This window comes from Dipodomys merriami, unplaced genomic scaffold (genome assembly GCF_024711535.1).
Source record: "Dipodomys merriami isolate MVZ:Mamm:240054 unplaced genomic scaffold, mDipMer1.0.p SCAF_1, whole genome shotgun sequence".
NCBI lineage: Eukaryota > Metazoa > Chordata > Mammalia > Rodentia > Heteromyidae > Dipodomys > Dipodomys merriami.
This window is the reverse complement of record NW_027202270.1, coordinates 45,581,069-45,604,206: the sequence shown is the minus strand read 5'-3', so window position 1 is coordinate 45,604,206 and position 23,138 is coordinate 45,581,069. Positions and strand designations below refer to the sequence as shown.

The 23,138-nt window shown below is 40.3% G+C and overlaps 1 protein-coding gene and 1 non-coding gene across 3 annotated transcripts in view; one reads left to right on the top strand and one right to left on the bottom strand.

Annotated features, from left to right (window-relative positions):
• Ubr3 (ubiquitin protein ligase E3 component n-recognin 3) overlaps positions 1 to 23,138 on the top strand; it is a 193,049-nt gene that overhangs the window by 22,038 nt on the left and 147,873 nt on the right. For both annotated transcript variants that reach the window (XM_070021309.1, XM_070021318.1), the window contains exons 4-6: positions 7,765 to 7,908; positions 10,589 to 10,638; positions 22,393 to 22,459. In XM_070021309.1, the coding sequence (XP_069877410.1) occupies positions 7,765 to 7,908; positions 10,589 to 10,638; positions 22,393 to 22,459 (261 nt within the window). The remainder of the gene's footprint in view (positions 1 to 7,764; positions 7,909 to 10,588; positions 10,639 to 22,392; positions 22,460 to 23,138) is intronic.
• On the bottom strand, positions 4,202 to 4,391 carry LOC138835513 (U2 spliceosomal RNA). The gene has a single exon (XR_011374646.1). It is a non-coding gene; the product is annotated as a U2 spliceosomal RNA (small nuclear RNA).

Here is a 23,138-nt window from a genome sequence, read left to right as displayed (position 1 = left end):
CGGACTTTCCTACCTGGACTGGCTTCAAACCATGAACCTCGGGGCTGCGAAGGTGGCTCAGTGGTAGAGTGCTTGCCTTGCATGCATGAGGCCCTGGGTTCGATTGCTCAGCACCACATAAGCAAAAAGAAAAAAAGCCGGGAATGGTGCTGTGGCTCAAGTGGTAGAGTGCTAGCCTTGAGCTGAAGAGCTGAGGGACAGCGCCCAGGCCCAGAGTTCAGGTCCCACGACCGGATCCAAAAAAACCAAACCAAAACAAAACAAAAACCATGAACCTTAGATTTCAGCCTCCTGAGTAACTAAGATTACAGGCATCACCTACTGGTACCTGGCTTTTCCATTAAAAAAAAAAATACAAGTATTATTTATTTAGTACTCTTTAGGGAACAGAATCTTCTAAAATGTGTCATTTGGATGTATAATGTATAGTGAAAACTAGCCATGCAAGTTTCTAACAAGAAATTGACATGTCATACAAGTCAAGAAAAAATAGCCACTAGAAATTAACCCTAACGGCTGGGAAGGTGGCTCAATGGTACAGTGCTTGCCTTGCATGCATGAGGCCTGGGTTCGATTCCTTAGCACCACATAAGCAGAAAAAGCCCAAAGTGGCTTTGTGGCTCAAGTGGTAGAGCACTAGCTTTCAGCTGAATAGGTGAGGGAGGGGCTGGGAAGGTGGCTCAGTGGTAGAGTGCTTGGCTTGCATGCTTGAGGTTCGATTCCTCAGCACCACATAAGCAAAAAGAAAAAAAGCCGGAAGTAGTTCTGTGGCTCAAGTGGTAGAGTGCTAGCCTTGAGCTGAAGAGCTGAGGGACAGCGCCCAGGCCTGGAGTTCAGGCCCCACAACTGGACACCCCCCCCCCAAAAAAAAATAAAGCTGAGGGACAGTGCCCAGGCCCAGAGTTCAGGCCCCAAGACTGACAAAAAAAGGAAAAAAAAGAAATTAACCTTAAGCTGGCACAATGTGGACCATAGATCAGCTGTGGTGTTAGAGCAATTTAAATGTTTAAGAAGTTAAAGGAATGGGGCTGGGAAGGTGGCTTAGTGGTAGAGTGCTTGCCTTGCATGCTCAAGACCCTGAGTTCGATTCCTCAGCACCACATAAGCAAAAAGAAAAAAGCCGGAAGTGGCGCTGTGGCTCAAGTGGTAGAGCACTAGCCTTGAGCTGAAGAGCTGAGGGACAGTGCCCAGGCCCAGAGTTCAGGCCCCACGACCGGACCAAAAAAAAAAAAAAAAAAAAAAAAGAAGTTAAAGGAAAATGGCAGGATGCTGGTTGTTCAGAATGATAATACTAGCTATGAAGATGGCAAAGATTTGGATGATCTTATTTTCAATCCAACTATCTCAGCCAATAGCTGGTGAGGTGGTTTATAGCTGTCATCCCAGCTAAGAAGCAGACTTTGATCAGGAGGGTTGTAGTTCATAGCCAATCTGGATAAAAACTTTGGGAGACCTCTAAAATTAGAAGAAAATAGTTATGATGGAACTTCTCTATCATCCTAGTTACAGTGGGAAGATTAAATGAGAGTGTTGTGGTCCAGGCTAGCCTGTACAAAAGCTATACTCAATCTCAAAATAAGAGCAAAGCTGACTGCTGGTGACCTGTAATCCTAGTTAGTTAGAGGACTGAGATTTGAAGCCAACCTGGTCAGGAGAGTCCATGAGACTCTTATCTCCCATTTACCAGAAAATGGGAAATAGAGTTGTCGCTCAAAGTGGTAGAGTGCTAGCCTAAGCAAAGCTTAGGGAGAGCACCCAGGACTTGAGTTTAAGCTTCATAACAACAACAACAATAACAACAACAAACTAAGACTGTGTGGCTTCAGTGGTTCTGCAATGGCCTAGCAAGTGTGAAGTCCTAAGTATAAACTATACTACCAAAAAAGAGAAATTTTCCCAGGTACCAGTCAGGATCAAGGTTGAAGCCAGCCCAAGCAAAAAAGTCATTGAGACTTTTTTTTTTATTGTTTATTTTATTTTTAATTTATGTGATACCAAGGAATTGAACCCTGAGCCCCATGCATGCCAGGCAACCACTCTACCATTAAACCACATTCCCACTCTGAGACTCTTATCTCCAGTCAACCACCAAAAAGCAGGAAGTGGAACTGTGGCTCAAGTGGTAGAGTGCCAGCCTTGAGTGAAAAGCTAAAGGACAGTGCCTAAGCCCTGAGTTCAAGCCTTCAAACCAGCCAAAAAAATTTGTGTTTAGAGAATTAAATGATAACATAGTGCTAAAAAGTGAAAAAAATGACAAAATTTTATAAACGTAGATAAAAAGAACCAAGATGACATTTTAGAATTGAAAGTTGTTGTAAAGATATATAGTAGATATAACATTTTTACTGGATGGACTTAGTAATAAATTGGATAGGATAAGGATATGTCAGTAGGGCTGGGAAGGTGGCTCAGTGGTAGAGCATTTGCCTTGCATGCCTGAGGCCCTGGGTTTGATTCCTCAGCACCACATAAGCAAAAAGAAAAAAGCCGGAAGTGGCACTGTGGCTCAAGAGGTAGAGCGCTAGCCTTGAGCTGAAGAGCTGAGGGACAGCTCCCAGGCCCATAACTGGACCAAAAACAAAAACAAGGATATGTCAGTAAACTGAGAATAATAGATCAATAGACTAAGCTGGAGAGCAGAGTTAAAAAAATGACAAGACAATTTCAAAGGAACTTCAAGGACTTACTAGAATCAGATGATCTAACATTATATTATTGAGTCCTAAAACATTTGAAGAATTTGACTAAGTACCCCTAAATTGGAGGAAAAACATAGTTTAATAGATTTAAGATATTTAACCAGGATAATTACAAACAAAATTATACCTGTATGCCTCTTAGATTTTTGGCAGAGATGTTAGCATGTTGAATATGTATGCATGAGACTCAGGCTATTTCTATCTAATGCATTAAAAAAAATCTGAGGTGATCCGGGCACCAGTGGCTCATGTCTGTAATCCTAGCTACTGAGGAGGCAGCCTGGGTAGTTAAGTCCCTGAGACTCTTATCTCCAGTTAACCACCAGGAAGACAGAAGTGGCACTGTGGCTCAAATGGTAGAGCGCTAGCCTTGAGCTGAAGAGCTCAGGGACAGCACCCAGGCCCAGAGTTCAAGCCCTACGACCAACCCTTCCTCTCCTCCCTCCCCCCCCCCCAAAAAAAAAATCTAAGGTGGATGAAGTGAAATAAAGAGTGAGTTGTTGGCCCAAATAAGGCTACTCTATCAGAGTAGATTCAGATCAAGTAGGTTTCTGTGGCTAAGATTTTATGTCTTATTGTGAACATACTAGAAACAGTATATGAAAATACTTTAACAATAAGAGTGAGATGATCAGATGTATGTTTTATGAAAGATGATTTCTTTTGCCCAGAATAAATTGGTTGGAGGCAAGCAGCTCAGATTCATTGGTCTAGGATAAAGTTGATGGTGGCTTGTATTTGAGTTATACCAACGAAGCCGTAGACAGATAAATTTTATACATGAACTGAGCATGGTGGTATAGGCCTATAATCCTGGAACTTGTGAGGGAAAGTCAGGAGGGATCATGAGTTTTAGGCCTGTCTGAACTACATATTGAGACTCCCGTCTCCCCAACGCCCTAAAATATGAATATGTTACTTTAAACTTGAAAATGGTTCGTTATTCAGAAATGGTCAACTGTTGAGAAAGAAGATAAGCAAGTTGTTCTTACTAATTGTTGGAGTGTATGTACATGAAGGAATGATTTATTGTAATTGTCTTTTTATTTCTACAATTTACAAAAGTTCCTGTTTCCTGAAATTAAACAACAATAATCCTTAACTTTTATTTATTTATTTATTTTTGGGTCCGGTTGTGGGGTCCTAAACTCTGGGCCTGGGTGCTGTCCCTCAGCTTTTCAGCTCAAGGCTAGTGCTCTGCCACTTGAGCCACAGTGCCACTTCCAGCTATTTTTCTTTTTGCTTATGTGGTGCTGAGGAATCAAACCCAGGGCCTCATGCATCCAAGGCAAGCACTCTACCACTGAGCCACCTTCCCAGCCCCATCCTTAACTTTTAGTAATGGAAAAAAATTGGATTTTGATTGAAAACATTGAAATTTAGTCTAGCTTCACTTCTACTTTGCTTGTCCACTTATTGGCTAGCCATGGCTCACTCCTTTCTCCTCCTTTTCTCCCTTGTTCCTTTCTTCCCTTCTTTCCTATCCCTTTCTCTCTCACGTATTTTTGTGCACCATTTCTGGAGGTACTGCAATAACAGAGGGATGTTTGGAGTGGAGGAAACAAATTCCTATTCCATCTCTCTGCTCCAAAAATCCATTTCATATATTGTACTTGATACAGGTTTTATTAGATATTAAACTAAAATGAACAGATGCCATACTTAATCTTAGCCAAAAGGATAAGAAGCCATAGCCATTTCATCATTCTATGTCTTAGTGTTTTCACTTATACAAATGGTGATTGCAGGTTCATTTTTCCCCAGGTGTAGTAGTTAATGAAATACATTTCATTAGATTATATGTATGTATTATTACTGACACTGATACATGACTTTTAAATTTAGGAGATATTTAGTTTTTTGTTGTTGTTGTTGATATGCTGGAGATGGAAACGGAACCCAAGGCTTAATTTAAGCTCAGAAATATGTTAATACCAGTTAACTATACCCCTAGCCCTCAAGTCTTTTCTTATAGGACCTTGTAGGTTCTGAATAAGGGACTTGAATTGAAGGAATGCTATATTCCAATTTGCTTAATCTGTTTCTGTTTTTTTTTTGTACCAGTCTTGGGGCTTGAATTCAGAGTCTAGGCACAGTCCTTAAGCTTTTTTGCTAAAGAGCGCTAGCCATAGTCCTCCTTATGTTTTTTTTTTTTTTTTTGGTAGTTCATTGGAGGTAAGAGTTATCACAGACTTTCCTGAGCTGGCTGGCTTTGAACTATGATCCCTAGATCTCAGCCTCCTGAGTAGCTAGAATTACAAGTGTAATTCCCGACTTTTTTTTTTTTTTTAAATTGGTCATGGAGCTTGAACTCAGGGCCTGGGCTCCTGGCCCTGAGCTCTTTTGCTCAAGGCTTGTACTCTACCACTTTGAGCCATAGTTCCACTTCTGGTTTTCAAGTGGTTAATTGGAGATAATAGTCTCACAGGGACTTTTCTGCCAGTGCTGCCTTCAAACCTTTATCCTCAGATCTCAGCCCCTGGAGTAGCTAGGATTACACGCATGAACCACTGGTTACCAGCTTTTTTTTTTTAAATCTTAATGACCTTAAAGTTTATTCTTAGATGTGAATTTACCATCTTTGGAAGCACGTAAGCATTTTCTATCATTTAATTAATATGGAATATAATTTTTCTATAAGCTAACATTTTCTAGCTATAACTGACTAGAACTCTTGCACGAAAAAGCAGATAGGAATAACAATTCATTTTGGATTTAGATGTAGTAAACACCAAATATAAAAAGTCATTCATTAACCCTGAAATAGGAAAATTCATTGTGTTACTGACATAAAATAATACATAGCAATAACAATGAAAGATGGAGAAATACGGAACAAGCAATATAGCCTAGACATACAATCACCCTTAACCAATAGTATTGATAGATACTTTTTAGAGACTTATGTATAGAAATATGAACAATATTGGTATGATATAGGATAGTACTGCAATTACACAAATAGGTAAAATGCTTTTTTTTTATCGAAATGTGTATGCAAAGGGCTTCTGAGATGCATTGTTCTGTATCCTGAACTAGTAAATGGTTCCCCACATTATGTATCCTCACTTTATCTATTGGGAATATATTTCAAGATAAACAGAGGATGCCTAAAATTTCAGGTAGAGAAGTAGCAAGCTCTCTTGAAGTTTTTTTATTTTTTTATTTATTTTTTTGGTCGGTCGTGGGGCTTGAACTCTGGGCCTGGGCACTGTCCCTCAGCTCTTCAGCTCAAGGCGAGCGCTCTACCACTTGAGCTACAGCGCCACTTCCTCTCTTGAAGTTTTTTTTGTACATTCATATGTATGATGAAACTACACATGAATTGAGTGCAATAAAAAATTCCGCCTGCGTCTTTTTCCTTTTTTTTTTTTTTGTCCATCGTGGGGCTTGAACTCTGGGCCTGGGTGCTGTCCCTCAGCTCTTCAACTCAAGGCCAGTGCTTTACCACTTAAGCCACAGCGCCAGTTCCAATTTTCTGGTGGTTTATTGGAGATAGCAGTCTCACTGTCTTTCCTGCCGGGGCTGGCTTTGAATGGTGATCCTCAGATCTCCTGAGTAGCTAGGATTACAGGCGTGAGCAACCAGTGCCTGGCAAAACTTTATTTATTTACTTATTTATTTTGGTCGGTCGTGGCGTTTGAACTCTGAGCCTGAGCACTGTCCGTCAGCTCTTCAGCTCAAGGCTAGTACTCTACCACTTGAGCTGCAGCGCCATTTCTTTTTCCTTTTTTCTAATTTAAAGAAAACATGAACTGTTTGGAAATTAAAAATAAAACAAAATAAAAACAACCAAAAACTATTGCTAATATTGAGGTTACCAAAGAGAAAGAAAAAAGCTTAGCAAATGCTAAACTCATTATAACTCCAGCTAGAACTTATACTCTTAATTGCTAAAGTGCGATAATAAAAAGAACTTGGCATAAACAGGAATTAAAAATAATTCAGCCAGGCACCTGTGGCTCATGCCTGTAATCCTAGCTACTCTGAGGATAGTGGTTCAAAGCCAGCCTGGGCATGAAAGTCCATGAGACTCTTATCTCCAATAAACCACTAGAAGAATGGAAGTGGCGCTGTGGCGCAAGTGGTTGAGTGCTCACCTTGAGCTGAAGAATGCAGGGACAGCGCCCAAGCCTGGAGTTCAAGCCCCACAACCAACAACAACAACAACAACAAGTTCAGTGTCTCTCTCTATCTCCCTTCTAGAGCACCCACACTCTGTTAGAATGTGCCCCTGCCCTCTGTCTGCTTTTTGTCTGTTTTTCTTCTTATTTGCTTGCTTGCTTACTCAATAAAGTTCTGCCAAGTTTTCTTACCATCAAAAATCCCCTAGTAATTTCATTCATAATCTATAAAAACTTCATTTATTGGGGCTGGAAGTTGGCTCAGTGGTAGAGCGCTTGCCTTGCATGCCTGAGGCCTGGGTTTAACTTCTCAGCACCACATAAGCAAAAAGAAAAAAGCCAGAAGTGGTGCTGTGGCTTAAGTGGTAGAGCACTAGCCTTGAGCTGAAGAGCTGAGGGACAGCACCCAGGCCCAGAGTTCAGGCCCCACGACCAGACCCCAAAAAAAAAACAAACCAAAAAAACCCCCCAAAACTTCATTCATTCTTTATTTCCTCCAGGAATTATCTCCTAAGTAAGCACTCTGCTTTGGAGAATTCTGAATGCTTGTTGTTATGAGAGCACAAACTGTCAAACCAAATGTTGAAATCTACTTAGTAATTGTCATCTATCATGTTACCTGTCTTGATTTTACTACTGGTTTTCAAGTTCCTTGAAGGCTATAGGATAGTTCTTAGTAATCTTTGTAACTGCCATGTGTTACATATAATATCTCACATATTTTAGTGTTTGAGTTACCTAATAGATTTGTTATAAATATTCTGTATATTCTGGTATTGTAAATGGCAAACATAATCATAAATGTTTTGTATTGTTAATTGCAGAGTTCTTCCTCCATTAGGATATTTACTTATTAATATGTATAAAAGTTCATGAGATGATTCTATTTAGATTGTGAATGGAATATTTTCTTCAGATATTAACTTTGTTTTAAATATCAGGTCTCGGAGAAAATGCTTGTGCAAAGAAAAGTCATGAGAAGTACCTTTCAGCTTTGAAGAGCTCGGGACTCACATATCCTGAGGATAAGCTTATATATGGTATGCAGGAACCATCTGCTGGTACTAGTACTCTGGCAGTACAAGGTTTGTTTATTTAAACAGAGTAGTGACTTCTCTGTATTCATTTATATTGAGATAAATTGTCATTCTTGTGTGTGTGTGTGTGTGTGTGCGCGTGAGCGTGCGTGCGCGCGCGCATGCGCACGTGTGTCAGTAATGGGGCTTAAACTCAGGATATCTTTTTGGGCCAGGGGCAGTCATGGGTCTTGAACTCTGGACCTGGGTGGTGTCTCTCAGCTCTTCAGCTCAAGGCTAATGCTCTACCACTTGAGCTACAGCACCACTTATGTTTTTTTGGTGGTTAATTGGAGATAAGAGTCTCACAGACTTTCTTGCCTAGGCTGGCTTTGAACCAGGATCCTCAGATCTCAGCCTCCTGAGTATCTAGGATTACAGGTGTGAGCCACCGGCACCCAGCTACTCAGAGCATCTTGCTCTTGATTGGCTTTTTTTGCTCAAGGCTGGTGCTCTACCACTGAACAAGGCCTTCATTTTGGAATAATTGAAGAGTGTCTGGAATTTGTCTATTTGAGCAATCCTTAGATTTGAGTCTCCTGAGTAGCTAGAATTATAGGAATGAGCCACCAGATGCCAGCTCAAACCATTCTTTTTTTTTTGTTTGGATGATTTTAATTTTTGAAAATTGTTACTATATAGATGATGTATAGCAGGGGTTACAGTTATATAAGTCAGGTAAAGAGTACATTTCTGTTTGGACAGTGTCACTCCTGTCTTGACTGTCTCCCAATTTTTCCCTCCTATCTCCAACCACAAGTTGTATAGTTAATTTTCAATATAGTGTCCAGTGAGTACCATTGTTGCGTTTGTTGACCCTTTCCCCCCATTTCTGTGCCTCTCCTTACACTCCCAAGGACATATACACAAACAGAATAAAAAGGAAGGAAACCTAGGTGCTGGTGGCTCACACCTGTAATCCTAGCTACCAAGGAGGCTGAGATCTGAGGATCACAATTCAAAGCCAGCCTGGGCAGAAAAGTCCGTGAGATTCTTTTTTTTTGGGGGGGGAGGGGGAGAGGGTCCGGTTGTGGGGCCTGAACTCTGGGCCTGGGTGCTGTCCCTCAGCTCTTCAGTTCAAGGCTAGCGCTCTACCACTTGAGCCACAGTGTCACTTCCGGCTTTTTTCTTTTTGCTTATGAGGTGCTGAGGAATCTAACCCAGGGCCTCAGGCATGCAAGGCAAGTGCTCTACTACTGAGCCACCTTCCCAGCCCTCCGTGAGATTCTTACCTCCAATTAACCACTAGAAAACTGGAAGTGGTGCTGTGGCTCAAGTGGTAGAGCACTCACCTTGAGCTTAAGAGCGCAGGGATAGCACCCATGCCCAGAGTTCAAGCATCATGACTGACAAAAAAAAAACATAAAACAAAAACAAAACCCACAGCCAGCAAAAAACCAGAACCTCTTGTTTTTATTTCCTGGAGTTTATGTATGTTGATAAGTATTATTTTATATGATCAGATGCACATAGGCATTGTGTCTTTCTATTCCTCTTCTAAGAGTATCCCCCTTTGTTGTCACTGTATGTGAATGCTTAGAGATCTGTGTAACTTATTAGTCCTTGTATTTTAGATAGATTCCGCATGTGAAAAGAAACACATGCTGTTTGTCTCTCTGAGACTGCTAGATTTTTTTGCTATTTGTCCCTCCATTTCTGTACATCTTCTTACCCTCTCAAAAACAGATAAACAGACAAGACAAAAGGAAAAGAAAACAAAAACAACAAAAAACCCCTCTTTCCATTTTCTGAAGTTTTTTTCAATAAATATTACTTATCTAAATTATGTTTTTAAAATTAAAAATAAAGCCGGGTGCTGGTGGCTCACGCCTGTAATTCTAGCTACTCAGGAGGCTGAGATCTGAGGATCGCGGTTCAAAGCCAGCCCGGGCAGGAGAGACCGTGAGACTCCTATCTCCAATAAACCACCAGAAAACCGGAAGTGGCGCTGTAGCTCAAGTGGTAGAGCGCTCGCCTTGAGCTGAAGAGCTGAGGGACAGCGCTCAGGCCCAGAGTTCAAGCCCCACGGCCGACAAAAAAAAAAAAAAAAAAAAAAAGCTGAGGCCTATGGCTTACACCTGTAATTCTAGCTGAGATTTAGGATCACAGTTCAAAGCCAGCCTAGGCAGAAAAGCCCAGACTCTTATCTCCAATTACCCAGCAGAAAAGTCCAGCAGTAGATCTGTGACTCAAGTGGTAGATTATATCCTTCAGGGAAAAAGCAAATAAGCATCTAGGCCCTGAATTCAAGCTCAAGTATGGGCACAAAAACAAAGAAATATTTAAAAATAAAGATCCTTAAATATGAGTTGTGAAAGTTTCCTGTTGGAATAGCAGTCTGTTAGGTCCAAATTTATTAAATGTAGAATTTTTTTTTTTTTTGGTCCGGTCATGGGGCCTGAACTCTGGGCCTGGGTGTTGTCCCTCAGCTCTTCAGCTCAAGGCTAGCGCTCTACCACTTGAGCCACAGCACCACTTCCGATTTCTTTTCTTTTTTGCTTATGTGGTGCTGAGGAATCGAACCCAGGGCCTCATGCATGCAAGGCAAGTGCTCTACCACTGAGCCACCTTCCCAGCCCTTAAATGTAGAACTTTATAAGATGTGTTCATGTGACAAAACCTAACTTTTTGATACTTGTGTATGTCAAATATGAAGGACTTTTTTTTTTTCCCTCTCTCTCTTCCACAGGTTTTTCAGGTGCAACAGGAACATTGGGACAAGTAGATTCTTCAGATGAGGTAAGATTTAAAATGTAAACTTTAAAAAATAGGAACCTAAAGCTGTTACAATAAAAGAAAATGTGGTTATTGTGTAGTTTTAAGATCTTACTCTGAGGCTAAGCGTGGTTTCTAGGAAGCCTATATTTATAGTTAATGACCAGGACAGGCTTATAGCATGTTTTTTCCTTCTTGTTTAAATTCATTTTTCTCTTAAAAATGGGAAATAGGAATTTTCCCTAGGAAACTACTCCAAATTTACGTAGTTTTTGTTTATACAATGAATTTATTTTATTTTATAAGTGTATTTCAGCATTGGGATTGAGCCTGGCTATTTTTGCTATGGGGATGGGGTGGGAGAACTTTCGGGTCTAAACTATCTACTCTTCAATAGAGGAATGATTTAATAAATTCATGTGTATCCAGAATATGAAGTAATATGGAGTCATTAAAAAAATAACTTTAGCTGGCCACCAGTGGCTCATGCCACTCATTCCTAGTTACTCAGGAGGTAGAGCTCTGAGGATCCTAGGTGGAAGCCATTGGGGAAGAAAAGTCTGTAATACAGATTTTTATGTCTTTTTTCTTTTCTTTTTCTTTTTTTATATTAGTGGTAGAGCTTGAACTCAGGGCCTCAGCGTTATCCCTGAGCTTTTTCACTCAAGGCTAGCACTCTACCATTTTGAGTCACAGCTGTACTTCAGGTTTTCTGGTAGTTAGTTAGAGATAAGAGTCTCAAGGACTTTCCTGCTCAGGCTGGCTTTGAACCTTGATCTCAGATCTCAGTCTCCTGAGTAGTTAGTATCACTGGTATGAGCTACCAATGCCCAGCAAGACTTTTATCTTTGATTAAAAGATGGAAGTAGAGCTGTAGCTCAAGTGGTTAGAGCTCTACTCTTGAGCATAAAAGTTTAGGGACAACAGTGCTCAGGCTTAGAGTTCAAGCCCCACAGGGATGGACCAAAAAATAAGTAATAAGTAAAAAATACACTTTTTTTTTCTGGTCCTAGGGCTTGAACTCAGGACCCAGGTATTGTCCCTGAGCTTCTTTTGCTCAAGACTGGCACTCTACCACTTGAGACACAGTGTTATTTCCTGATTTTTCTGAGTTATTTATTGGAGATAAAAATTTCACAGACTTTTCTGCCAGTGCTGGCTTCAAACCATGATCCTGAGATCTCAGACTCCTGAGGAGGATTACAGGCATGAGCCACTGTAGCCCAGCTTCTAATATCTCTTTTTAAATCTTGTTCTTTCTCTTTTGTTCATCCCTCTTAGATATTGAGTTTCAGATTTCTTTATGTAATGAATTTTATGTAATTGTTCTTTAATTATGATTATCCTTCATGTGCTGTGATACTTTTTCTCTTTTTTTTTTTTTTTTTGGGTCCGGTCGTGGGGCCTGAACTCTGGGCCTGGGCGCTGTCCCTCAGCTCTTCAGCTCAAGGCTAGCGCTCTACCACCTGAGCCACAGCGCCACTTCCAGCTTTTTTTTCTTTTTGCTTATGTGGTGCTGAGGAATCGAACCCAGGGCCTCAGGCATGCAAGGCAAGCGCTCTACCACTCAGCCACCTTCCCAGCCCTGCTGTGATACTTTTTGATGGTGGAAACGTTACTGTATTTTAACCCCTCGTCTCTCAATACAATATTCTTGTGACAGCATCTAAGAAGACTACTTTTAGAGTATGCATGTATACACATGTATGACCTTTAAATTGTAATTTATAATTAACTTAGTTTTTGAAAATACTTTTTTTTTTTTTTTTTTTTGGGGGGGTCCGGTCGTGGGGCCTGAACTCTGGGTCTGGGCGCTGTCCCTCAGCTCTTCAGCTCAAGACTAACGCTCTACCACTTGAGCCTCAGCGCCACTTCCGGCTTTTTTCTTTTTGCTTATGTAGTGCTGAGGAATTGAACCCAGGGCCACATGCATGCAAGGCAAGTGCTCTATCACTGAGCCACCTTCCCAGCCTCGAAAATACTTTTTATAGTTTACATACTTACTACATTTTTAATGAGATAAAAATGGGGTAATTTTGACATTTGAAAACTTAAGAATTTGAAATATTTAGCTGGAAGTGAATAGAAGGAATATCTACTTTGCACTCTGTGTGTGTGCGTGTGTGCGTGTGTGCGTGTGTGCGTGCGTGCGTGCGTGCGTGTGTGCGTGCGTGTGTGTGTGTGTGTGTGTGTGTGTTTGACTGTCTTGGGGCTTGAAGTCAGTGCCTGAGTGCTGTCCCTGAACTTTTGTGATAGAAGCTAGCACTCTACTACTTTAGCCCCAGCTCTACTTCCAGCTTTTTGGTGATTATTTGGAGATAAGAGTATCACAGACTTTCTTGCCCAGGCTGACTTTGAACTGCAATCCTCTCAGATCTCAGCCTCTTGAGTAGCTAGGATTATAGGTGTGAGCCACTGGCATCTGGCTACTTTGCTTTTTTGTTGAAGAGAATTATTAGAAATATGTGGTTTTATTTTACTATGCAATTCTGTATTCCTCAAGGTCATGTAACATATATGTTATAAAGAACTTGAACTTTATTTTTCTTCTTTTTTTGTGCTGATACTAGGCCTGGAAGTCAGCACCTCATACTGTTGCTTTAGCTTTTTTTTTTATTGTAAAGATGCTATACAGAGGGTTACAGTTACATGAGTGAGGTAATGAGTACACTTCCTATTGAGCATTGTTACCCCCTCCATTGTTTTCCCCCTACCGTTGCTTTAGCTTTTTAGCTCAAGGTTAGAGATCTACCACTAGAGCCACACATCCGCTGTTGGACTTTTGGTTAATTGGAGATAATATTCTCTTCAATTTGTCTGCCTGGGCTAGGTTATAACCATGGTTTTGAGATCTCAGCTTCTTAAGTACTCAAGATTATAGGTGCTGGTGGTTCACACCTATAATACTAGCTTCTCCTCTGTTTTCTCCCTCATAATGAGCTCAAATTGGATATTTGATTGGCTTCTAGAGTGAGTAGCCTAAGGACAGAACCTGTAGAATCATTCCTGTGCTAGCCTTGGACATTTCATAGTGTCATTTCTATCTACTATGTCTTATTAGCTTTAAGTGGGTTATTAAGAGAGGATCACATTCAGTGGGAGGAGATAAAGATTTTTTTTTAAGGCAGCTGTTTTAATAGTTGATTCAGGCTCTAATCCTTTTGCTTTTGTTCATTTTTTTGTCCATTGTGGGGTTTGAACTCAGGGCTTGGACACTGTCCCTGAGCCTCTTTGTGCTCAAGGCTACAGCTCTACCACTTCAGCCATAGCACCACTTCTGGTTTTTGAGTGGTTAATTGGAGATAAGAGTCTCATAGGGACTTTTCTCCTGGGACTGGCTTCGATCTGTGGTCCTCATATTTTAGCCTCCTGAGTAGCTAGGATTACAGGTGTGAGCCACTGGCACCCGGTTGTTCATTTTTAAATAGGGTTTTTCTTTTTACCCAGGTCAGCCTGAACCATGATGTTTCTATTTATGTTCTCCTTATACCCACGATAATAAGCATACCCTACCATGTACACCTTTTTATTGGTTGAAATGAGGTTTCATAGAATTATTTCCTTTGTTGGCCTGTAAGTGTGATCATCCTGACCTTTGCTTCCTGAATAGATTGGATTACAGATGTGAAGTACTATACCTCTTAATGACATTTGAAATTTGTATTGCACTTTTATTCTTTTGAAAGCATTTTAACACCTATTACTTAAGATGATCAAGCAGAATCGATGAAGATGGAAATTTAGATGGAGGAAATAGATTAAGGATAAGATAATATAGCAGAGGAAGAATACCAAGAGATGTTCTAGAAAGAATAACTTTTATGACATTAAAAAATTTCATTAAGTCTTATAAAAGTATTTTCTTTCTTTCCTTCCTTCCTTCTTTTCTTTGTTTTGACAGTTGTGTTATATTAGAAAGTTAATGAAGAATTGGATAGTGGTTTGAAGATTAGAATTTCTCCCCCTTTGCCCTATTGGCTGATTAATATTATCAAGCCAACCTTTTTTTATGATTTCATTTCTTTAATTCAACACACTGTACATAAAAGAGATAGCATCAGAAGAACCTCTTAGTTACTACATATATATTTGTAATAACTACAAAAAATTAAAACACATTTTATGGGCTTAGAGTATGTGTATGCCTCATAGTATATACAGGGTTGGGGCCCAAGTTTGATTCCCAGCTATGTTCCCCCTCCAAACAACAACACCCCCCCAACAAAAACCCTTAAAATTTCAAATTGGAAGAGACTACATGAAACCAAATTCAGTCATTTTATATAAAAGATGAAGAAATATTTGAGCCTATAACAATGGCAAGATTTCTGTTTTTCAGTTTTATTTCAATGAGCCTTACATATAATCTACTTTAGAAATACTTTATTCATACAAGTTTTGTCAGGTATTTGTCTTCATGTCCCCAAAGAACAGAACATTATGTACTCAACAGTGCTATTTATACACATGGCATTCTTTATACTATTCTTATTCTTGGTGTAGCTCATATGAAATAAGAGGAGAAAATGTGGTGTATGGAACCAGAACAAAACTGAAATTAGGGGCACACCTTAACTTCTTAACTTTCAGAAGGCTTTGTAAATTTAGCCTCTGTTTCTTGTTTTTGTTTTTTTTTGCTTTTGTTTTTGTTTTTGTTGGTCGTGGGGCTTGAACTCTGGGCCTGGGTGCTGTCCCTGCACTCTTCAGCTCAAAGGGCGCATTCTACCACTTGAGCCACAGCACCACTCTCAGCTAGCCACTGTTTTAAAGATTATGACTATCAGATAATCCAATTCAAAATAAAACTATCGTCAGTATTATATGTGTCGATTCCATTATATTTGGGAGTTTTTCAGGATTCTTTTTTTTTTTTTTTTTTTTTTTGAATCCAGTCGTGAGCCTGAACTCTGGGCCTGGGCACTGTCCCTCAGCTCTTCACCTCAAGGCTAGGTGCTCTACCACTTGAGCCACAGTGCCACTTCCGGCTTTTTTTTCCTGCATATGTGGTGCTGAGGAATCAAACCCAGGGCCTCATGCATGCAAGGCAAGTGCTCTACCACTGAACCACCTTACCAAGCCTCCTTTTCAGGATTCTTTAGATAAAGCAAACTTTAAGGATATATTTTCTTTCTTTTTTTTGCCAGTCATGGGGCCTGAGCTCTGGGCCTGGGCACTGTCCCTCAGTTCTTCAGCTCCAGGCTAGCACTCTACCACTTGAGCCACAGTGCCACTTCTGGCCTTTTCTGCTTATGTGGTGCTGAGGAATCGAACCCAGGGCCTCTTGCATGCAAGGCAAGCACTCTACCACTGAGCCACCTTCCCAGCCCAGGATATATTTTCTGTAAGCAGTGTCTGTTCGTTCATATGTAATAACTAGATGTCTCATCACTTTGATTTTAAGGAACCTAGCTGTTAAAATACATAAAATAATTTAAAATGCCTTTTCCCCCCTAGAAATGATGATCATATGAATGGCCATTGTGTAAAAAGGGGAAAAAAAAAGAAAAAAAGGGAAGACATTTGCATTCAGCCATACCATCTAGAGATAATTGTTATTAATTTTAGCTTGTACAAGTCTAGTCTTTTTTCCTAAATATCCTTTTTTTTTTTTTTTTTTTTGGGTCCAGTTGTGGGGCCTGAACTCTGGGCCTGGGCGCTGTCCCTCAGCTCTTCAGCTCAAGGCTAGTGTTCTACTACTTGAGCCATAGTGCCACTTCTGGCTTTTTTCTTTTTGCTTATGTGGTGTTGAGGACTCGAACCCAGGGCCTCAGGCATGCAAGGCAAGCGCCCTACCACTGAGCCACCTTCCCAGCCCCTCCTAAATATCCTTGTATAATTGAGAAATAATTATTGGCAGAATAAAATCAGTTACACTATCTATAGTAGATAGGCTCCAAACATACCATGGATAGTTAAAAATTAATTTGCCAAAACTGGTAGCAAAGTAGGATCATTAAAATTGAAAGTCAGAGTGGTGTTGTGGCTCAAGTGGGTAGGGACAGAGCTCAGGCCTTGAGTTCAAGCCCTAGGATTGGCAAAAACAAAAAGGAAATCAGAAATGGTTTTTAAAACAACAGACGAAAAAATAGTTTTACTTTTTGTGGATGTAAGGTTAAATTTTATTTATTTATTTATTTTGTCGATCGTGGGGCCTGAACTCAGCGTGGGCACTGTCCCTCAGCTCTTCAGCTCAAGGCTAGCATTCTACCATTTGAGCTACAACAGCCATTTCTGGTGCTGAGGAATGGAACTAGGGCCTCATGCATGCAAGGCAAGCACTCTATCACTGAGCCACCTTCCCAGTCCTAAATTTTAATTTTTTAATCAAATTATATTAATGGCAATGGAAGTGATGGTAAATCAAGAAATTTTACTGAGAAAGGCATTATAGAAATATCAAATATTTTTCTAGGGCAGGAATAAATTTTACAGCATTCCTGGACAATTGGTAAATCTCTCTGTAAACACTTCTGGTGGAACTGAGTTTATCTAGTTTATGAGGCAATTTGTTCTTTTGCTTGATAGCTTTTTTTAAACTTTTTTTTGTTGTTGCTTTGCTTTGTTGTGGGACTTGAACTCAGGTCTTTGGCGCTGTCTCTGAGCTCTTTTACTCAAGGCTAGCAGTGCTCTACCACTTTGAGCAACAGCTTCCACTTTTCTGGTTTTCTGATGATTAGTTAGAGAATAAGAGTCTTAGGGACTTTGCTGTCTGGGCTGGCTTTGAATTGCCATACTCAGATATCAGCCTCCTGAGTACTAAGCTTATAGGCGTTAGCCACCAGTACTTGGCTTCTTTTTACTAATTAATTAATTAATTAATTATTTTGTTGGTCTTGGGGCTTGAACTCTGGGGCTGGGTGCTGTTCCTGAGCTCTTCAGCTCAAGGCTAGTGCTCTACCACTTGAGCCACAGCACCACTTATGGTTGGTGGTAAATGGAGATAAGACTCTCATGGCCTTTCCTGCCCAGGCTGGCTTTGGTTTGAGATCCTCAGCTCTCAGCCGTCTGAGTGGTTAGGATTACAGGTGTGAGCCACTGGTACCTGGGTTCTTTTTTACAATTAATTAATTATCATTTTCTTAACATTTTGTGCTGGCACTGGGGTTGAAACACAGGGTACTGTCCCTTATTATTTTTTTTTTTTACTCAAGGCTGGCACTCTACCACTTGAGCCACAGTTCCACTTGTGACTTTCTGGTAGCTAAATGGAGATAAAAATGTCATGGATTTTCCTGCCCAGGCTGACTTTGAACTGTGATCCTCAGAACTCAGCCTCCTGTAGTTAGGATTAAAGGTGTCAGACACCAGCACCAGTCTGTTGATAGCTTTTTTTTTTTTTTTCCAAAGTGAAGTTCTTGATAGTTTGTAAAATATTATAAATTTCACATTTCTTTCTCTAGAAAGATTTCTATTTTAGTTTCATAAAACTATATTTTTGTTATTTGATATTTTCTGTTATACACAGCTTTTTCTATTTTACTGTTAAGTAAATTCACTTTCTTTTAAAATTTACAGTCTGTTTCAGTGCATAATAATTAGACATCTTTTGATAAGCATAGTATGCTGTCATGCAGGACCAAGTTTATTTGATCTTTTTTGCTTTTTATTTTTGCAGAGCTGAGGATTGAACTCAGGGCCTTGGCACTGGCCAGACAAATGTTCATCCACTGAGCTAAATCTCTAACCCCAAGGACCAAGGGTTTTTTTGTTAGCCTTTTAGCTGCTTTTTTATTTTTTCTTTTTTGGCCAGTCCTGGGGCTTGACCTCAGGGCCTTGGTGCTGTCCCTGAGCCTCTTTGTGCTTAAGCCATATTGCTACTTCAGCTTTTTCTGAGTAGTTTATTGGAGATAAGAATCTCATGGATTTTTCTGTCTGGACCTGGCTTTGAACAGCAGTCCCCAGATCTCAGCATCCTGAGTAGCTAGGATTACAGGTGTGAGCCACCCTTTCTCCTCTGTCCCTTCCCACTCTGCTCTTCTCTTACTCTTTTCTCTTCCCCAACTCCCCTCCTGTAGAGAGCTGCGTGCAGCCGCACCTGGAAGATGGCGCCGGCTTCGGCCCTCTGCCTTCCCGATGGCGAGTGCTCTCTGTGGTAAACAACTCCTTATATGGCTAAGGCAAAGAATCTGGCTTGCTTCCGCGCACACCTGAACCTATTGGTGGTTCCCACGTGGCGTATCGGGGTTGGCTACCCAGCGGGTACTTAAGGCTGTGGGGAATTCTCCCCAGGGTTGGGGTCAGAAGATTACTCAAAGGTCCTGAATAAACTGCAGAGAGAAGAGCTCGGTGTCGCGTCTTCCTTGCTGGTCGAGGCGGTTGCGACACCTTCCCTCCTTTCCCCTCTGATTTTTTTCTTTCTTTCTTTTTTTTTTTTTTGGGTCCGGTCATGGGGCCTGAACTCTGGGTCTGGGCGCTGTCCCTCAGCTCTGCAGCTCAAGGCTAGCGCTCTACCACTTGAGCCACAGCACCACTTCCGGCTTTCTTTTTGCTTATGTGGTGCTGAGGAATCGAACCCAGGGCCTCTTGGCATGCAAGGCATGTGCTCTACCACTGAGCCACCCTCCCAGCCCCTCCCCTCTGATTTCTTTGTGTTAGTATAAGGGCTTGAACTCAGGGCCTCATGCCTTGTTTAGCTATTTTGTTCCTAACTAGAGCTCTACCACTTGAGCCTACAGTGAAGCTTTTTTGTTTGTTAGTTGGAGATAGAGTCTCATGGATATATCTACTTGAGCTGACTTCTAATCGTGTGTGTGTGTGTGTGTGTGTGTGTGTGTGTGTGTGTGTGTGTGTGTGTGTGTGTGTGTGTGTGTGTGTGTGTGTGTGTGTGTGTGTGTGTGTGTGTGTGTGTGTGTGTGCGCGTGCGCGTGTGTGTTGGTTGTGGGGCTTGAATTCTTGGACTTGGCACTGCCCTTCAGCTCAAGACTAGCACTCTACCACTTGAGCCACAGCACCACTCCTGGTTTTCTGGTGGTTAATTGGAGATAAGAGTCTCACAGACTTTCCTGCCTGGGCTAGCTTTGAACTGGCTCCTCAGATCTCAGCTTCCTGAGTAGTTAGGATTACAGGTGTGAGTCACCTGTGCCCAGCTGACTTCTAATCTTGATCCTCAGATTACAGCTTCCTGAGAAGCTAGTATAGGGTTGAGCCACCAATGCCTTACTATTACTAATTTTGTCTTCCTTTCCCCTTCCTCCTTCCTCTTTTTGTGGTGCCAACTATTGAACCCAAGGTCTCCCTCATGCTACACAAGCACTCTACCACTGAACCACAGACCCTTACCCCCATCCTATGCCTTTCTTTTTTTTTTTTTTTGTCGGCCGTGGGGCTTGAACTCTGGGCCTGGGCGCTGTCCCTCAGCTCTTCAGCTCAAGGCGAGCGCTCTACCACTTGAGCTACAGCGCCACTTCCGGTTTTCTGGTGGTTTATTGGAGATAGGAGTCTCACGGTCTCTCCTGCCCGGGCTGGCTTTGAACGGTGATCCTCAGATCTCAGCCTCCTGAGTAGCTAGGAATACAGGTGTGAGCCACCAGCGCCCGGCTCTATGCCTTTCTTGGAATGAAGTTCCCCTCCTTTCTTGACTAATTCTGCTTAGCCTTTAAGAATATAAGTCCAGGAAATTCATAGAACTTAGATTTCCCTGTCACTTGACTAAGAATTCCTACAAAGAAGGAAGTTTATATTTGAAGTTCTATAATAATTCTAAACTAGGACATTTTGGTTGTTAGCTGAAATCTTAGTTTTTTTTTCAAGTTGCCATTTTAAAAATTATTTTTAAGTAATTGTAGAAAGGAGTTACCATTTAACAAAGCAGTTTATGAATACAGGAAATCTTAATCAATCTCTGGTTCCTGTTTCATTCTCTTGAATTTTTCCAGGGAAAAATGAGAATTACAGAGGATGAAGAAAGTCTAGTTTGACTGTTAGTACTGCTGCCAGGTGGATGGCCATAGATGCCTGGCAAAGGTGGGGGTGGGGTGCCTTATTGACATGTTTGTTCCTTAGGTAAGCAGTAGTTCTGGATACAGACCAAGAGAATTATTCCAATAGAACTGTAGCATGAAGCTGAGAGTTTTCTGTTTTGGAAATTTGATATATTCTAATTAATTGATGTGTCTAGAAATTAATATTACAAGTGTAACCTGTCACTAACACTAGTGGTAGCACAACTGAGTATGTTTAAAAAAAACCTATCATACATATAATAGCAGTTGGCTCATAAGCATTTGAAAAATAGAGAAAAATGTCTGTATAACATGGAAATTGAGTGTTCATATCTAGTGTTTCCTGATTAGGAGAGTTAGATAGTAGAGTAAAATCATAACTTTTAGCTGGGCATGTTAGCATCTATCTATAATCCCAGTGCTTGGAACATTATGAGTTCTAGACTAGTCCAGGACTGCATATTAAGATGTGCTCTTAAGTCTTCCCACCAAAAACGGATGTGGTGAGAAGAATCATAACCTTTAACTGGAGAGGAAAAAAAACCCTGAGCTCTGTTTTGAAAGTATATAGAAAATTTTAAGAGAATTAAAATTTATCACCTGTACTAGGGCTCCTAGGTTTCAAAGTGATAAACTCTTGCTTTTATTTCTCTTCCTTCTGCATTGTCTCAGCTGGTTAGTGTTCCCATTTTATTATTGTGCAGTGTCAGCATCCTCTGAGACAGCCTTAAACCACTCTAAGGTCTTAGCCTTGCTTATGCATTATCTACCCAGGTACTAATTTCTGCTTTTGTTACTTCTATGGTTACAAAATTGAATAGATTGTGAAGGTTTGTTTCTTACCACTTCTCCCCACCTCCATAATTTGTGTTATCTTTTAGTGGGAGGTTTATCAGAAATGGCATCACCTGATAGTAGAAATTTTCCTCTTGGATTTTTTTTCCCTTAGCTTTTTTTCTTTTTGGCTAGTCCTGGGGCTTGAATTCAGGGGCTGGGCACTGTTCCTGAGTTTCTTTTGCTCAAGGCTAGCGTTCTACCACTTGAACCACAGACCACAATGCCATTTCCAGCCTTTTTTGCTTATGTGAAGCATTCTACCACTAAGCCACATTCTCAGCATATTTTAATTTATTATTTTTCAAATGTCAACTACAACCTTTAGTGTGTTGTGCTTAGTTTTTCATTTTTACTTCTTTTCTTTTTTGGCTGGTTGTGGGGCTTGAACTCTGGGCTTGGGTGCTGTCCCTGCACTCTTCAGCTCAAGGCAAGCACTCTACGGCCTGAGCCACAGCGCCACTTCTGGTTTTGAAGTGGTTTATTGGAGATAAGAGTCTTACAGACTTTCCTGCCCGGACTGGCTTTGAATCGAGATCCTCAGATCTCAGCCTCCTGAGTAGCTAGGATTACAGGCGTGAGCCACTGGCACCTGGCTCATTTTTACTTCTTGAACTTTTTTTGTGTCAGACTTCAGAAGCTGTTCTTCTGTTTGTTGCTGTTAATGTCTTTTCCTCTTCTGTCCTTTTGTGATAAACTCTCTGTCTTCCCCATTTGTGTCTTTGTACCAATGTTATGAAAATAAGGTTAGGAAATTTTTCATTTTGGGATGCCTAAGAGTCTTTCTTGAGAATTATAGTTTAAATGTTCTTGCAATTGAATACTGAGGATATTTAGCTATATATTTTAATAAAAATTAGTACTAAGATTTACTTTTTGTTACAGTAGATAAATAAGAATGAAACATAGATTAACAGTATGTGAATGTGCTGTATTTATATTCATGTTAATGGTATAATTGTGTGAATGTGACTGTTATAATGCTGATTTTATTTTCCTTCAGGAAGATCAGGATGGGAGTCAAGGGCTAGGGAAGAGAAAGAGGGTAAAACTAAGCAGTGGCACCAAAGGTATTTCTATTTATTTATTTTTACTTGAACAAAATACTTCATTAAAAAAAAAAGAATCACTAAGAAAACCAAATTAGTTATAGTGGCATTAAAGCTTGGGAGTGTTAATGTTACTAGAAGTATGCAATGTCAAGAAAGTGTTGGTGGGAAGTTGTAGGTAGTTGTAGATACCTTAGAAATAAGTAAAACTAATGGGATTTTGTTCATTTTACTCATAATAAAATGTGCGTTATTTGAACCAATAAGTCTTATTTTTGATTGCTTGATTTGGCTAGTATTTCTTGTGTAGACTTTTAATTTGATTTACTTCAATTATTTTTGGTATGCAATTTCTAGAGTAAAAAAGGAGGAATAAGAGCAGAAATGCGGGGTACAGAAACCCAATGGGAATGATTGAATAGAACCTAACACATAATAAGGGTTCATGAAGTACTCATACATGTTTAATCAAAGTAAATAAATAGTTGTGACATTAGTAATAATAGTAATATTTATTGACTCTCTTATATGTGCTGACATAATAATAATTGCATTAATTTAATTTCTAAAGTAACTGTATGAAGCAGGTTTTATTATTATTACTTTTAATTATAAGTGAGAAAATGAAAAGGGATGTTAGAGACCATAATTAATGAAAAAGTAGATCCTTAATTCAAATCTCAAAGTCTAAGCTTTTAAC